At 46.1% G+C, this 18,297-nt stretch overlaps 1 protein-coding gene across 1 annotated transcript in view; it reads right to left on the bottom strand.

Annotated features, from left to right (window-relative positions):
- Nucleotides 1–18,297, bottom strand: part of SLC2A9 (solute carrier family 2 member 9) — a 352,889-nt gene that overhangs the window by 129,173 nt on the left and 205,419 nt on the right. Inside the window, 1 exon segment of the mRNA XM_042782036.1 lies at nt 7,234–7,366. Coding sequence (XP_042637970.1) covers nt 7,234–7,366 — 133 coding nt within the window.

The raw sequence follows: 18,297 nt of genomic DNA, 5'->3' as shown, positions 1-18,297 counted from the left end.
TTGTGTTGTTGAAAAAAGGTGTTTTTGGCCTCAAAGGGCTGATTATTCCGAGGAGCATGTTCTTCACAAGTTCACTTTCTCAAGCTTGGTCAGCGAAAAGGGGGCAGAACCTCAATGAGATGGATTGACACAGTGGCTGCAACAATGGACTCAGGTATAGCAAGGATTGTGAGGATGTCACGGGACTGGGCAGTGCTTCTTTCTGCTGTGCATAGTGTTGCTATGAGTCAGAGCCAACTGAATGGCACCTAGCAACAATAACAGGGTTTTCAAGGCTGTGACTGTTCAGAAGTAGATCATCAGGCCTGTCTTCTGAGGTGCCTGTGGGTATGTTTGAAATGCCAGCCTCTTAGTTGTTGTTGTTGTCATGTGCCCTCGAGTCAGACCCTACTCATCGCGACCCCTCCTTGGGTTTCTGAGGCAGTATCACTACGGAAGCTGAGAACCTAACCATTTGTGCCACCCAGGGACTCCACAAAAACAAGGAAACTCTTCAGTGAGATGTACTGACACAATAGCTTCAACAATGGACCCAACCACACCAACGATCATGAAGACGGCACAGGACCAGGTGGCGTTTCATTCTGTTGTTCACAGGATTGCATGAGTTGGAGCTGACTCAGTGGCAACAACTACATGCCATGCACTAGTCTAGGTTCTGGGGTTTCAGCTCTAAGTAAAATCAGAAAAGGCCTCTGTCCTCATGGAGATTTCATTCTAGTGGAGGAGAGAGACAATAATCAGATTAAAACAGAGGCATACAAGTTCAGTAATGATAAGTGCTAAGAAGAAAAATAAGTCAGGGCAAGGGACTGTGAAGAGGGGGGCATGCTATTTTAGCTACTGTAACTGGGGGAGATGTTTTGGAGGTGAGGTCATTTGAAGTGAGTGGGATGTGAGCCATGCAGCCATCTGGGGGAAGAGCTTCCCAGGCAGAAAGAGTGACTACAAAGGCTTGAGATGAAGGCGCCCAGAACATGCCATCATTGACTGGCCATGTCAGCCATGCTGCCCAGTGGAGGTTCCTAGCCAATGAGTCATATGAAGAGCAGGACAGACACAGAGACACACCCAGGGAAGATACCAAGGAGCTCCAAGGAGCACTGGTAAAAGCAGAAACTAGGAGAGAGGCTCAAAGAAGGAATCCACAGGGCCCACTTGGCCCCTGACTTGGACCTTCAGCCTCCAGAACTGTGGGAAGGTAAATGTCTGTTCTCATGAGCCACCATGTGTGGCATTTCTGCCATGGCCACAGTCAGTAACTAAAAGGCTCTTGGGGAGACTTATTCCAATAACATCTTGGCATGTTGCACTCTTTTCTTTTTCAGTTTTTTATTGTGGTTTGGGTGAAAGTTTACAATACACTCTAGTTTTCCATTCAATAGTTTATGTACATTTTGTTTTGTGATATTAGTGGGAACACCCTCAATGTAACAGCACTCTTCCCACTGCCTCTCTGGGTTGCTGTTTCCCTTCGTCCATCTTTCCTTCCCCTTTCCACCTTCTGAGCTTCATTTTGGGGCAAATGCCCTTTCGGTCTCACGTTGTTGTTGTTATGTGTCGTCAAGTCGGACCCAACTCATAGTGACCCCTCCTTGGGTTTCTGAGGCAGTATCACTATGGAAGTACATTGCCCAACCTTCCTTCCAAGGAGTGGCTGGTGGATTTGAACGGCCAGCCTTCTGGTTTGCAGTCAAGTGCATTAGGCACTATGCTACCAGCCTCCTTTTAGTCTCATACGGTTGATTTTTCTGAGGAGCACATTCCTCACGAGTTCACTTTATCGGTCTTTCTGGTGTCTGGCCCCTGCATCTCTCTGCATGACCCCAAGGCCTGGACGGGGCCCAGGATGCACACTCCCTCTCTATGCCCCCTCTCCTGACAAGGATCTACTCAACATACAGCAAGTATTTGTTGGTTGTTCAGTTTTGTCCACATGATTACATCACCCAACTGATGTTGCTACAGAATTTTTTCATGTCCCAAACCTTTCTCACACCCATGCTCATCCTTGATCATCTCTCCAATCCATTGACATAAGTGTTTGTGTTATTCCCATTTTATTGATGAGAACAACTGAGCCTGTGTCACAGGGTGGACCAATGGCCTGGGGCCATGGCTACAGAATGAAGAAGAGGAGACTGGAGGCCAGCTCCTCTCACATTTAATCCATCCTGAGCCTACGCACCCACCAGGCCACACAGTCAGCCTTCACAGTGAGCTAGGAAGCCTCAGACTAGCAGTAGCAACATATGCCACTGGAGGTTCTTACCTAACCAAGTAAAAAAAAACAAAAATCAAAATGACTGCCATTCATGTAAGTTGGGCATTTGCCTCGGGTGGACGCACGCCCTGGAGAGAACGATCATGGGAGGGGGAGGGGCTGCTTGTGCACAGGGAGATAGCTCGGGGTGCAGGGGAGTGTGGGGGGTGGACACTGGGAGGAGGTGGCTGTGGGGAGGAAGTGGGAGGGGAGCTGCTGCATTGTGGATTTTGGTCAATGACGTGAGACAAGGTATGTGTGAGCTGCTGTGTGAAAGGTGAATTTGCTCTGTGGATCTTCACCCAAATCCTAAAAAAAAAAAAAAATCACTGCCATTGAGTCAATCTTGACTCATAATGGCCACTCCTTGGATTTCCAAGATGGTATCTCTACAGAAGGAGACTGCCCAATCTTTTTTACAAGGAGTGGCTGGTGGGTTTGAACCACCAGCCCTCTGGTTAGCAGTCAAATGCCTTAGGCACTATGCCACCAGAGCTTCCAACATGTCCAAGCAGAACGAGGAAAAGAAAAGTGTGGAAATTAGTGGCTGGCATCAGAATTTCTCTAAAGGAAAGAACTGTCTTAATATTATTTGATAAATGCTTGGATCAAAGGTGTTTGCTGAACATTTGTATGTCAGCTGGCACCAAAAATTTAGAAGGGACAGGAAGATGCTTGTCACTGTCAAAGGAGTGGAACTTGGAGCTTCAGAGGCCATCAGAGGAGATGACAGGGCACCATGAGCAGAGAGAGGATGGCAGAGGGTACCATGACCAGAAAGGGGAGGGGAGAGGAAAGAGGAAGAGGGGGAAGCAGAAGGTTGTGCACCTTGTGAAACACTGCACTCCCTACTCTGACCCAGCTGTAATAAATGCTTAAAACATTTGGCTGCTAACCAAAAGGTCAGTAGTTTGAACCCACCAGCCACTTCACAGGAGAAAGATGACGCAGTGTGCTTCCTTAGAGATTTACAGACTTGGAAACCCTATGGGGGCAGTTCTACTCTGTCCTATCGGGTCACTATAAGTCAGAATCATCTCAATGGCAGTTGGGCTTTTGGATTTACTGTCTTAATCCCATGAGTTCTGAGATGGTTTGTTACACAGCATTATTACAGCAATAGCTGACCACTACAGGACCCCTTTCTCCCAAAATTGCCAGCAGATCTCGGGTGGTGTATCTCCAATAGTGCCAAACAAGGGGCTAGATAATATAGTGTGGCTTTTTAAGAAGGAGCCCTGCTGGCACAGTGGTTAAGCACTTGGCTGCTACCTGAAAGGTTGGCAGTTCGAACCTACCAGCTGCTCCATGGGAGAAAAGACCTGGCCACCTGCTCCCATAAAGGACGTTGCTGTTAGGTGCTGTTAAGTTGATGCTGAATCACAGAGATTTGACATACAACACAATGAAACACTCCCAGTCCTGCACCATCCTCACAATCTTTGCTGTGTTTGAGCCCATTGTTGTAGCCATTGTGTCAATCAACCTCATTGAGGGTCCTTCCCTTTTTTGTTGACCCTCTACTTTACCAAGCATGATATCTTTCTCCATGGACTGGTCCCTTGTGACAACATGACCAAAGTAGGTGAGACAAGTCTGGCCATTCTTACCTTTAAGGAGAATTCCAGCTCTACTAGGCCATAAAGGTCATAGCCTAGGAAATGCTATGGTGCTCTTCTGCCCTCTAAAGGGTCACTATACATCAGTATCAGCATAATAGCACACAACAACAATGATGACAGGGTCAATCATCCCAGCCTCTGTTTCCTCTTCTTCCCACAGGGGCAATAAGGTATGTGTCCAGGGCGGTTGTGAAGATTTAATGCGTTAATGCCTGTGAAGTACTGAGAACAAAGCTGTTCTCAACAAGGCTTGGCCATTGGTGAGTGTGTCCATCTCCCTTAACTGGACTCACACCTGCTGAGGGTGAGTGCCCCTCATTTGCCCTTCTCTCCCTGGTGTCCCCCAGTACAGTAAGCATCCATTGTTTGCTGAAAGTCTGGAGCAAAATCAGCCCTTTTATTTGTACCGATGCAAATGTCAATATTCTATTTCAGCCTCAGGCCAATATCTTGGTTCTTTTTATAAAATGCACATGCCATATTTATTGTTTTTACTACTGTACTTCTCTCTCGCTCTCTCCTGTGCAATGGAATGACATTTTAAACAGTCTTTACTGTCTGACATTAACAGGCCTGCCAATCCCAGCTGTTCCTAATTGGAGCATTCCCCAAGAGCTCTTTGCCAGTGGAGCCAGAGGGGTTGGGGGCATCCTCCTGGCGGGGCCAGGAGCAGGAGTGACAGAGCAGGAAGGATCACAGTCTCCCAGGAATCCAGGGGCAGCCACTTTCAGGAACCAGATGTGCTTGGTGCCTTCGCAGCTCCAGAGCTCCAGCCTGCCTGGCAACCAGCCCCTTGCCTGGCAACCAGCCCCTTGCCTGCCCCAGCCTCCCTCCCTGAAGCTGGGGTTTGGGAGGCTTTGTCTCCACTGGCCCCATGAGACATCACTCTAGGAAACCTCCCTCCCACTTTCCTTCTTGCGTATCCCTGTGCAATAGGTTGGTGGGGAGAGAATTGACCTTGGGTTCCAATCCTGCTTCTGTCACTTACCACCTATGAGATCAAAGCAGAGTGTTTAACCAGGGTCTCAACTACTAAGCAAAAGTTGAGCAGTGTGAGCCCACCCAGAGGCTCCAGGGGAAAAAGGCCTGGTGGTCTCCTTTTGAAAAATCTGCCACTGAAAACCCCATGGAGCACAGTTCTAGTCTGATTACACGTGGGTTGCCATGAACCTGAGTCAGCTGGATGGTAACAGGCTGGATGGAGTCCTTGCATAGCAAAGGTGGTTAAGCACTCAGCTGCTACCCAAAAGTTTGGAGCTTTGAGTCCACCCAGAAGGGCCTTTGAAGAAAGTTCTGGGGATCAACTTCCAAAACATCAACATTACAAATGCCATGCAGCTTAGTTCTACTCTGACACACGCAGGGCTGTGTCAACTGACTCCATGGCAACTGCTTTGGTTGTTATGGTTTTCAACGTGGGCTGCTGGGGAGAGGGCTCAGGTCCCATCCCACCATGAAGAATGGAAGCTCTGTCATTCCCATCCTGTTTTCAAAGGCATCTACCACCCAAAACCCTTCAGAATCACAAGTCTTGGGCCATGGCTTCAGCCCCACAAGCCTCAGTTTCTTCCTCTGAAAAACGAAGGTCATGATAACATCCTCTGGCTTCGCTTTATAGGAATGTTTAAGGGGAAAATAAGAAAACAGGTCTGAACCATAGACTGCTGCAGAGATACAGGGATTTGTTACTAATTCATTATGCCAATCATTAATTCAGAAAATACGTGGGTAGCTTGGGTTTTGAAAGATGTTGCATCTAACCACTAAAACCTGTATGTAATTCTCCATGTCTTCTTGGATCTGGACATTAGTGGAATTAGACTCGAGGCCAGGATGTGGATTAGACAATGCGGGTCCTCAGTAGTAATGACAGCAGGTAACACTGTGCACTTTATACAGTTCTTGTGGTTAGTTGCACTGAGTAGACTGAGTCATGGGCCCCTCATGGACACCAGCGTCGACTGCTGTGATCCACACGGTTCTCATTGGCTGAGCTTTGGAAGCACATCACCAGGCCTTTCTCCTTGTTCTGTGTTAGTCTGGAAGCTCTGCTGAAATCTGCTCAGCATCATGGCAACACACCCGCCACCACTGACAGATGGGTGGTGGCTCCACAGGAGGTGCATCGGCTGGGAATTGAACCCTGGTCGTTAGCATGGAAGGCGAGAATTCTACGACTGACCCACCAATGCTCCTTCTGTGCACTTTGTATATCCTCAGATTTAAGCCTTATGCTAACCTCCTGAGGGAGGTTTATATCATTTCCTTTTTACAGAAGAGGGCACTAAGTTCAGAAGTTTAAGAGCCTTGCTCAAGCTCAGGCATCAGAGTGGGGTTGTGATAGCAGCAGCTGTTAGTTCCAACCCCTCAAGTTCTTAACCAGGATGCCATCATCCACATCTGCCTTTAAGAAACTGAGAGATGAGGATGCTGCTCACTCTACATCATCTGTCTCTGGGTAAACCGATTCTTCCTTCTCAGGGGCCTGGAGAAATGCTCTGATTCTGAAAGCTGGGCTTGGGATCTGACCCGGCAGTTCACCATGCAGGGAACTGAAAGAAAAGCTCATCTTCTTCTCCTATAAAATGGGTATACTTCTGCGACCCTCACAGGGCCACCTGGAACATTCTGGTGAGATATTCCTGTGCCTGGTGGGATATTGGTGCTCATTTGAGCCTTGCATCTTTTCCTTTCCTTGCATGTAAAAGTAAGGACAGGAGAACTAGTCAATGAAGAAGAAAGGGGGTGCTGTTAGGCCACAATCCACTGAAAACCCCAGTTCACTTCATGTCTGTGGTTGGGAACAGCCAGAGAGGCAATGAGGGAGAGAACTCTGCTTGGAAATGAGGATCAAAAACAAAGAAAACAAACAAGCTAAACTAATTGCCATTGAGTCGACTCCAATCATAGCAAACCCATGGGTGTCAGAGTGGAATCGTGCTCCACAGGGTTTTCAATGGCTGTGACCTTTCAGAAGGGGATTACTAGGGCTTTCTTCTAAAGTGACTCCTGGGGGATTTGAACTTTACAGTTAGTAGCCAAATGCTGAACCATTTATGCTACCTAGAGACTCTACGAAGTGAGGATACATGGGTCTCATTCTGGCTTGGTCCTAGACTCACTGTATGACTCTCTGTGTGACACTGTGTCCCCCTGTGCCACCCACTGCAGGGCCATTGGGAAGAGTAAATGAGATAAAGTGTCCCAAGGAGCTGAGCACAGTGCCTGGCAGAGAGGCACAATGACACTCCTTCCTGATCCCCGTCGGGTCAGCGCCTGTCCCTGCATGACCTGCAGTGCTGACCCTGTGGAGGGGTTGGAGCTCATGGGTGAGGGAGGGGCACCTACCTTTCACAGCTCCTGCTTCATCATGCTTCTCAAAGAGCAGGTAGCGTGGGCTCTCGGGGAGGAAGGGCAGGCTGACCAGCTGGATGAGGGCAGGGACGACAATCACTCCAAAGAGGTATGGCCAAGTGCTCTCCTGCAGAGAGATGGGGATACTGCTGAATGGGGACTGAACCATGTGACTCTGCAAAAGTTCTCCCTCCCCAGTGTGATCCCCAAAACAAAGGCCAAGGGCAGATGACTACCACTGTTAAACACCAACCCCGTGCATCCAGCATTTTCCAGGCATAAGGTCAGTGAATTCTCCTAGGCCTGTGAGACAGTGATCTGTGGGGTCACTCTGAGAGCGAGGTTCAGGGTGTCCAAGGGTCTAAGATGCCCAAGTACCATTCAATGAATTCAAAAGACTCCAGACTGGCTGACTCCATGGCCCCTGCTGGCATCCTTGTGCACACTATAAAGGGATTTGGGCTCTTTCTCAGCTGTATGACCTTCAAAATGATTTGCACAGCTCCTTGGAACATTTGACTGCTAACCAGAAGGCTGGCGGTTCAAACCCACTGGCCACTCCTTGGAAGGAAGGTTGGGCAATCTACTTCCATAGTGATACTGCCTCAGAAACCCAAGGAGGGGTCTCTATGAGTTGGGTTTGACTCGATGGCAGTGCATTTGATTTTTTGGTTCATTTGGAATCTCCTTCACTTGTAGCAGGGAGAGACCACAGCCACCTCACTGTGTTCTGAGAATGGAATCAGAAAACATTTTGATGTGGAGCCTATGCAGTATGTGTCTAGTTGTTGCTACCACTCATACTGGTGCCACAGCCTAGACCACCTCCAAGGGCCACCATATCTGATGCATCAGTGAAGATACAAGACAGATGGCAGGTGCTTCCCCAGTGTCCCCATGGAGATGGGGGTCTTGAGGGCTGGCAGCACCAGTTACCCTTAGGTAAGGAAGACTTTAATTTTCCAAAAGGCCTTACAACAGGCACTATTCAAGAGGCATCCTAAGTCACTTCAGGTAGCACATTCATGCATTTAAATGCTGCCTGAGTGGCATTACAAAGCCGGTTGAGGCAGCATTCTTCCTGGTCTTTTCACCCAGGATTATAAATAAGCTCCAGCTGTGAGACTGAAAGGAGCAACTATCTCCTGAGAGGCAGGTCTGAAGGGAGAAAGAAGAAAAGCAAAGGGCTCATTGCCAAATTCTTCTTTTTTTTTTTTTTAATTTTATTTGGATTTGGGTGAAGATTTACAGAGTAAATTCACTTTTCATACAGCAGTTCACATATACTTTGTCTCATGTCATTGACCAAAATTTACAATGCAACAGCTCCCCTCCCACTTCCTCCCCACAGTTACCTCCTCCCAGTGTCCATCCCTTCATACTCTTCTGCACCCTGAGCTGTCTCCCTGTGCATAAGCAGCCCTTCCTTCTCCCATGATTGTTCTCTCCAGGGCATGTGTCTACTTGAGGTAAATGTTTAACTCACATGCCTGTACTTTGTTTGGCTGGAAACCACAGGTGTGGGTTCAATTCCAGACCTGAAGGACAGCTAGGGGCCATAGTCTCAGTGGTTCCACCAGGCTCTATTGGACCAGCAAACCTGGTCCCCCCCTTTCTTCTTTTTTTTTTGCCTCCAAATGATTTTGAGTTTTGATCCACATTGTTCTCTCTCTCTATGCAGGATCTCCTACATCCCTTCCAAGTGGATGTCATTGCCAAATTCTTGACGTGCTTTATTTCTTAACAAAATTAAAAAAAAAAAAATAAAAGAGAGAGACAGTTATTCTGGTCCTCTTATGCTGCTTTTACAGAAAATACCACAAATTGGTCTTAATAAACAGGAGTTTCTTCTCTTCTAGTTCGGAAGGCTAGAAGTCTGAGTTCAAAAGCCAACTCTAGGGGTTGTATGAAAGCCCCTTGACTTTGGGCTTCAGCTCTGCCTCTTGTTCCCAGCCCACTGGAGCTGGAGGGTTCTCTTCACTCAGACAGCTGCTGGCTGCTGAGGCTGACAAACCCAAGGTTGACAAATCAAATGGCACAGACCCAAACAACAACATGGCAGGCCACTAGTTCAAGTCCAGAGACAGTTCCAAGACCAGCAGACAACATGGCAGGCTGTTGAATGAAGACAGCTACACTGGGTCCAAGCATGCCAAAAAGCTCTGAGATATTTCTCATTGCTCCTTCTTACGTAGTGGAAGCAGACCACATCCCTAAGGCAGCTACTCAGCTGCTCCAGAAGACTCTCCCATGGAGTTGATTGCCAGTCTCATCACAGGAAATAACTACATCCAGCTGTCCAGCCACTCAAAACCAGGCCTGGTCAAGTTGACACATAACCTTAACTACTACAACAGTCAAGGTTAAATGATGATGAAGTTGAGTAGAATCAAAGTTCAGTCTGCATCCTGTCTGTTACCTTGGTTGGAGGCAGATAAGTAAATATGATAACTAAGTTCTTTAAGAGCTGAGCTGAATTAAGGCCCAATCCTCCATCCTGTTCATTATTATTCCCACCTTGGTTAATACAGATGGGCGGGCATGATAACTCATGAATCAAAAAGCTCAGTGTGCATCCTATTACCTTGGTTGGAGGCAGATAAGTAAACTGATAACTCAGTTCCTTAAGAGCTGAGTGGGAGCTCTGGTGGCATAGTGCCTAAGGCATTTGACTGATAACCAGAAGGCTAGTGGTTCAAACCCACTGACCACTCCTCAGAAGGAAGATTGGGCAGTCTACTTCCATAGTGATGTTGTTGTTGTTGTTAAGTGCCGTCGAGTTGTTTCCAACTCATAGCGACCCCATGCACAGCAGAACAAAACACTGCCCGATCCCACGCCAGCCCCACAATCCCTGCTATACTTGAGCCCATCATCGCAGCCACCATGTCAATCCATCTCGTTGAAGGCCTCCCCCTCCATAGTGATAGTGCCTCAGAAACCCTCGCTATGAGTCAGATCTGACGCGACGGCAGTGAGTTTGGTTTGGTTTTGGTAAGAGCTGAGCTGAATTGAAGCTCAGTTCACACATCCTCTCCATGCTATCCCCCACCCTAGCTAGAAACAGGTGGATAGGTATGTTAATACGTTTCCTTATTTTCTCAAAAATTTTTTTTTTGCAGAAAATAACTTGAAATCAACTTTGGCCCATGGACACGTGCAGTGAGGCAAATGGGAACCAAGTTGCTCGGAACTGACATTACCCCCTCTGCCTAAGTCCAGATCAGCTGATGACAGGAAGTCAGTGTGACTCGTCTGGTTCAAAAGTGCACTGCATTAAAAATTGGCTGTCCCTTTAAACTGTGGCAAAGGAAGCCTCAGCCAATTCCCTGTTAATTCATGCCCAAATTCCTGGCATTTTTATGAATATGTAAAAACCCCTCTCCTGAACTCTACAAAAACTGTATCCCAACCTCCATTTGGGGAGTCAGATCTGGGTACTGGCTCCTGTCTCCTCACATTGCTGCTTTGCAATAAATAATTTTCTCTCCTCTTAATCATTCAGTGTGTAAACTAGTTTGGCCTAATTGCGCACCAGGCAGGGGCCCATGTTTGGTCCACCTTCAATGACACATTCATACCTGAAAAGACTTCACACAGTAGGTGAAGGTTCTGGTAGCTTTAGGTGAGATCCATAGAATCCTTGAGCATCAAACCTGTGGTGACCTCAGCTGTCATTGTGTCCATCTCTCTTATGATCGTTCTCTTGGCAAAATTTCCTCAAGCTATTCTCTAGGGCTCCCTCCCTACTGAGGCCCTGATGACAAAGGCCTTCTGTAAGTTCTAGGATAGCATTAGGTAAAGCAGGCAGGGACCCCTGAAGTTCAAGGAGAGAAATGGTTTGCCACTGCTTGCTTCATTCAGGTCCTGGTTTCCAAGGTCCTTGTGTCGTAGTGCCTAAGACATTTGACTGCTAACCAGAAGGCTGGTGGTTCAAACCCACAAGCCACTCCTCAGAAGGAAGATTGGGCAATCTACTTCCACAGAGATATCACCTCAGAAACCCAGTGGTCACTATGAGTCAAATTGACTCCATGGTGGCGAGGTTTTTTTTTTTTTAATTCTACCTGCTTTTCTGTACATAGTATCTAGGCAATACAAATGGTTAACACACACAGCCGCTGATTGAAAGGTTAGAAGTTCCAGTCCATAAAAAGGCACTTTGAAAGTAAGATCTGGTGATCTACTTCTGGAAAACAAGCTATTGAGATCCCTGTAGAGCATAGCTCTGTCCTGACACACATAGGGTTGCAATGCAAAAAAAAAAAAAAAAAAAAAAAACTCACTGCTGTGGAGTCAAACCGAACTCATAGAAACCCCTCCTTGGGTTTTCAAGGCAGTATCACTACAGAAGTAGATTGCCCCACCTTCCTTCTGAGGAGTGGCTGGTGGGTTTGAACTGCCAGCCTTCTGGTCCACCTTCAATGACAGTTGAAGGCAGTCAAATGCCTTAGGCACTATGCTACCAGAGCTCCTAAAAGCGGGACTCAACTTGACAGCAGCTGGTTACACTAATTTTCTTTACATAATAACAATTGATATGCACAAAACTCCTTTGATTTCACCAGTCAACACAGTTCTTCCATTGCCCTTTGAGGATTTGGCAATGTCCATGCTAGCTTTTTGGTGTGGTGCAGAGTAATATCTCAAAGAAAAGGTGCATGGCACAGTGGTGAAGTGTTACACTGCTAACCAAAAAGGTCAGCAGAGGTTGGAACACAGCAGCCACTCTGTGGGAGAAAGATGTGGCAGTCTCCTTCCATAAAGATCCACAGCCTCAGAGACTCCATAGGCCAGTTCTACTCTGTCAGGACACAATGGGTTAGAGAGATGAGTGGTTGGTGGGGGCTTGGGGAAAGGGAGAATTGGGAGTGACACTGAATGGGTATGGGGTTTCCCTGTAGCATGCTAAAAATGTTCTAGAATTAGTTAGGAGGGATAGTTACACAACTTTATGATCATACTAAAACCAATACGTCGTTCACTTAAAATAGGTGAATTTGATGGTATGTGAATTATAAGTCACTTTTGAAAAAGAACATGGGAGGAAAAAATGACAAGCAGAGATGGGTTTCTGCTATATTTTTTGCATGTGTTGTCATTGTTTATTTACTTATTTATTTTCTCAGAGTTTGACTGCTGCCCCCAGTCTATGGCTTGAACTGTGTGCTCCAAAGCTTTATGCTCAAGTCCTGCTGTCTGGAACCTGTGGAAGTGACCTTGTTTTGGAAATAGGGTCTTTGAAGATGTCATCAGTGAACGTGAGGCCACGGTGGAGTAGGGTGGGTTCTAATTCAATCTCGTAATAAAAGAGGAGACACAGAGGCACAGAGGGAAAAGGGCCATGTGAGGATGGGGCAATGCTGCAGATTCATGCCGGTGGGCATCTGGGGCTTCTGGAAGCTGGACGAGAGAAGGAAGATCTTTCCCTACAGCCTTTGGAGACAGCCATGGCCTAGTATCACCCTGAATCCGGACTCCTAACCTCCAGAACTGTGGGACAATACATGTCTCTTCTAAGCTACCCAGTTTATGGTGCTTTGTTACAGCAGCCCTGGGAAACTAATACAGACACACTCTAATTCTTTGAATCTATGAATTAGCATCTCTGGAATCTCATAGTCAGTGAGAATATTTAATGTCAGATAACCCTTATTCCCAAATGGCTGTTCTCGAGGTGGTGGTACCATTCTCTGCCTGTGCTGCCTTAAACTCAGAGAAATGTAGAGTCTGTCTTAGGAGAGACTGGCATTGTGGTGTGGGCCCCACCTCTGGAGAAAGACGATGCTAACCTCCAGGCCAGGATGCTAACAGTGTATGGACCATAGGAGGAGAATGGTAGTGGCTGGCCTCCTGGTACCAGACAGAGAAGATGTGGGTCAGGGAATTGAATCCTATTTACTCAGCAAAAAGCAGAGTCAGAGACTTAGGTTTGTCCAGTGAATTTTCAAGATTTTCTGGAAACAATAGGTAACCATAGGGACATGCACTGTACTGGAGTGATCACTCCCTCATCTTCTACCAAGAAAATGTGATTGAGTGCGTGGGTAGGCAAGTATCATGTAATTGTTTCAGGTCACGTGCTGCCACATGACCCAACGAAATAACACCAACACGAGCTTTTTGTTATCAGTAGGTGCCCCGTAGTAGGCTCTGACTCATAGCAGTTCCATGTGTAACAGACTAAAAGGTGGACCGACCCTGCACCATCCTCACAGTCATTGCTATGCTTGAGCCATTATCGCAGCCACCGTGTCAGTCCACCTCCTTGAAGTTCTTCCTCTTTTTTGCTGACCCTCTACTTTGCCAAGCATGATGTCCTCCTCCAAGGACTGGTCCCTCCTCATAACATGACCAAAGTTCATGAGACGAAGTCTCACCATGCCCGGGTCTAAGGAACATTCTGGCTGTGCTCTGCCAGGACGGATGTGTTTGTGTTCTGGCAGTCCCTAGCATATTCAGCCTGCTTTGGCAGGGCTGTAATTCAAATGCACAATTCTTCTGCTTTTCTTTTTCATTGTCCAGCTTTCACATGCATTTGAAAGATGATGGCTTGGGTCAGGCACACTCCTCCCAGTGCCATCTTTGCTTTTTAATACTTTAAAGAAGTCTTTGGCAACAGATTTGCCCAATGCAGTTCTGTCATTTGATTTCTTGACTACTGCTTCCATGAGTATTGCTTGTTGATTCAAGTAGAACGAAATCCTTGACAATTTCCATTTCTTCACTAAAAAGTCACCATGGTGGCCAGCATATCTGCACACTGTCCTAAGTGCTATACATAAGTAATTCTAATCATGGACATGCATGTCTCTTCTTCTAAGAGCAGTGGTAATGACGTAACAACCACCAACACCTACTAAGTACTGGCTCCAGGCTAGGGCAGGGTAATATTGTGGTTATGGACACAGCTCCCGAGCAGGCTGTCTGGGTTTGAATTCTGCCTCTGTCCCCCATTCACTGTGGGCAAGTAACCTGACTCTTTGTGCCTCTATTTTCTCATCTGTAGCATAGGGATAAAGATAATGTCTATTCATAGATACTTGTGAAGACTAAATGAACTAGTAGGCATATAACGCACTTAACCCACAGCCCATCTGCAGCTGCAGCATTGCTCCATCCTCACATGCCCCTTTCCCCTCTGTCCTCTGTGTCTGCTCTTTTATTGTTGTTGTTGTTGTTGCGTGCCGTCAAGTCAGACCCGACTCATAGCAACCCCTCCTTGGGTTTCCAAGAGCATCATTACAGAGGGAGCTCTGGTAGCATAGTAGCTAAGGCACTTGACTGCTAACCAGAAGGCTGGTGGTTCAAACCCACCAGCCACTCCTCAGAAGGAAGATGGGGCAATCTACTTCTGTAGTGATACTGCCTCGGAAACCTAGGGAAGGGTCGTTATGAGTTGGGGCCAACTCGACGGCACATAACAACAACAACAACAACATCATTATGGATGTAGATTGCCCAACCTTCCTTCCAAGGAGGTGGAATTAGAAAAAAGTTTTTTGAATTGTGGAGGCTTGCATGTTGCTACAATTCTGGAAGTTATAGCACCTACATTTGAAATACCAGCGGGATCACCCATGGTGCACAGGTGTCAGCAGAGCTTCCAGACTGAGACAGACTAGGAAGGAGGACCTGGTGATCTGCTTCTGGAAATTAGCCAATGAAAGCCTATGGCTCACAACAGAACATTGGCTGACTATTTTGTCCTGGACACATCATCAAGAAGGATCTATTGCTACAGGAGGACATCATGTTGAGGGCCCCTAAATGTGTGGAAGATCCTCAGTGAGATGGATCAGCACACGAGCCACAATGATGAACTAAACAGGAGGTGAGATGTGTGGATGATGGGGGGGCCAGGCAGCATCTTGTGCTGCACACAGGCCGTCTGGAGTTGGAGTCAACTTGACGCAGCTAACAACAGAGTGCTTAGCCTAGAATTGCACACGTGGTAAGTGTTTGACAGAAAGAGCAGTTCTGTTCTCAAGCATGCAGCTGAGGTTTATGTCCTTTAATCCTCACAACAGCCCTCACAGATAAAGTCCATTGTCATCCTCATTTTGCAGAAATATTAACAGCAACACAGTTAATCATCAAATGCCTCACCAAGACCACATATCCATCATGGAGCAAGATTGAGCACAAGGTCTTGAATTTCAGAATCTGAGTTTGATCCACAAGGCCTTCCAACAGGTACCTCCATGATCAAGGAGGTGCCATGAGGTCACCAGACCCAGTGGCACGGCAGGTGAGGCATGGCCAGGTGAGTCCTGTTCAATCTTCTCAAACCTGCCTCATTTGGTTCCACCATGGAGGCAAGGACTCAGCATTCCACTGTACAGTTTTGACTCTGAGCTTCCTGAGGGCAGAGCCCATGCCTGGTCCCTAGTAGCTGGTCAATAAAAGAGTGTTGGAGGAACGAATGACTGTGGGAAGGGGCATCCTGACACAATGACCTCTTTTACAAAGCCCCTGTTATTTGCAGAGAGGAGCCTCTTTTTTGGTAACTATTCAGGAAAGAAGGCATGTTTTAAAAATGCATTCCTCGTCCAAAAGGGCCATGAGGTGATAACCAAGAGTAGATGTAAATGTAGGGTTTGCTGTCCTGGTTGGAGCCTGCTGTTCAGGGCCACACCAGACCTCCATCTTCATTATTGTGGGCTGGAATTCTTACACCTGCTTATCTTGCTCAGGGGAAAGACAGGTTGATCATCTTGCTGGACAAGTTGGTTTTATAAATCCCTCTGGTAGCATAGTGCCTAAGGCATTTGACTGCTAATCAGAAGTCTGGCAGTTCAAACTCACTAGCACTCCTCGGAAGTAAGGTTGGACAATCTGCTTCTGTAGTGATACCAAGGAGGAGTCGCTAGGAGGCAGGTCCGACTCGATGGCACATAATAACAACAACAACATCAAGGAAGGTAAGTCTTGCAATAATACTATTATCTTTTTCTTTACTCGGTGAGGGTTCCATTATTTAAATAGACTTCTAGGTCATATTTTCCACAAACAATTTTTTGAATTCAGCCCTTTTCATAAACAACATCCTCTAGACCAGGATGAGACAGAAAGAAATCTTTAAGTGTGGTTGTTATTATTGACCTCACTCCAAGTCAAGTTCTTATTAAAGGACACAACAATGTGCCCGAGGACACCCAGCTATGAGAAGCAGGGATGGAGGGATGACACTGGCTGGGTCACTCATGTCACTGAGAGGACATGGATATTTGCAATCACATCTTGTTTCCTTGCCCTCCATCCCTCCTATTCCCCTCCCAGTCTCAGAGTGATCCTTCTAGAACAAGAGTTTGATGTTACACGTTACTTTTTCTGAAAGCTTTCAACATCTTCCAAGTGCCTTCAGGATAAAGTCTAAACCTCTTGGCTGGAATGCAAGGCCCTCTCTTATCTGAGCCTACTAGGATTGCAGCTTTGCCTCTGACTAAACACTTCCCCTCTGCACCTCTGTTCTTGTCACTATGAGCCTCCCTGAATCTAATGTGCTCAGTTCATGATGTTCTTCATGAACAGAGAGTAGCTAAAGTGAATGGAAGACATAATGAAGCAAAAGAGCTGAATGGAAGGTTTAAAAGTCGACTCAAGAAGACAAAGTGAAGTATAATGAAATTTGCAAAGACCTGGAGTTAGTGAATCAAAAGGGAAGAATATGCACATTTCTCAAGCTGAAAGAACTGAAGAAAAAAATTCTAGCCTTGAGTTGCAGTATTAAAGGATTCTATGGGAGAAAAGATTGAATATTTGATGTAAGAAGCATCAAAAGTCGATTAAAGGAATACACAGAATCACTGTACCAAAAAGTATGGGTTAACATTCAACCATTTCAGGAAGTAGCATGTGATCAAGAACTGAGGGCACTGAAGAAAGAAGTCCAAGCTGCACTGAAGGAACTGGTAAGAATAGAAGCTCCAGGAATTGAGGGAATACCCACTGAGATGTTTCAACAAACAGATGCCCCGCTGGAGGCACTCACTTGGCTATGCCAAGAGATTTGGAAGACAACTATCTGGCCAATGGACTGGAAGAGATCCATATTTGTACCCATTCCAAAGAAAGGTGATCCCACAGAATGTAGAAATTATAGAACAATATCATTAATATTGCATGCAAGTAAAGTTTTGCTGAGGATAATTCAAAATGGGTGTAGTAGTATATTGACAGGAAACTTCCAGAAATTCAAGCTGGATTTATAAGAAAATGTGGAATGAGGGATATCATTGCTAATGTCACATGGATTTTGGCTGAAAGCAAAGAACACATGAGGAATGTTTACCTGTGTTTTATTGACTAGGTAAATGCACTAGACTGTGTGGATCATAACAAATTATTGATAACACTGTAAAAATGGTAATTCCAGAACACTTAATTGTGCTGATGTACATAGTACATAGACAAAGAGGCAGTTGTACAAGCAGAACAAGGGGATACTGAATAATTTAAAATCAGGAAAGGGTTGTGTCCTTCCACTATACTTATTCAATTTATATGCTCAGCGAATAATCCAAGAAGCTGTTTGTTAAAATCACCTACCTGAAATTACTTCCGTTATAGCACCACTAGGTAACTAACTAGGTGGACTCATTAACAGCCTACAATATGCATATGACATACCCTTGCTTGCTGAAAGTGAAGAAGACTTGGAGCAGTGAAGAAGATCAAAGACTACAGCCGTTAGTATGGATTACACCTCAACATTAAAAACAACAACAAAAAAAATCCTCACAACAGGACCAATAATCAACATCACACTAAATGGAGAAGAGATTGAAGTTGTCAAAGATTTCATTTTACTCGGATCCACAATGAACACCCATGGATAGGCAGTCAAGAAATCAGACATCGGAGGCGGGGCAAGATGGTGGACTAGGCAGAGGGATTGCACAGACTCTCTTCAAAAAAGAAAAGGGAAACCAATTAACACAGACACAGAAGATAATCTTGGACCCCTGAGGCTTGAAGGAAAGGATGCAGAATTGGACTAAACCCCAACTAGCAGAAGAATTTGCGTGAAAATACCAAAAAAAAAGGAGACCTACG

The sequence above is a fragment of the Orycteropus afer genome, unplaced genomic scaffold (genome assembly GCF_000298275.1).
Source record: "Orycteropus afer afer isolate SDZICR_OR568_19922 unplaced genomic scaffold, OryAfe1.0 scaffold00224, whole genome shotgun sequence".
Classification (NCBI taxonomy): domain Eukaryota; kingdom Metazoa; phylum Chordata; class Mammalia; order Tubulidentata; family Orycteropodidae; genus Orycteropus; species Orycteropus afer.
The sequence above is the reverse complement of the archived record's forward strand: the minus strand, read 5'-3'. Positions and strand labels throughout refer to the sequence as shown.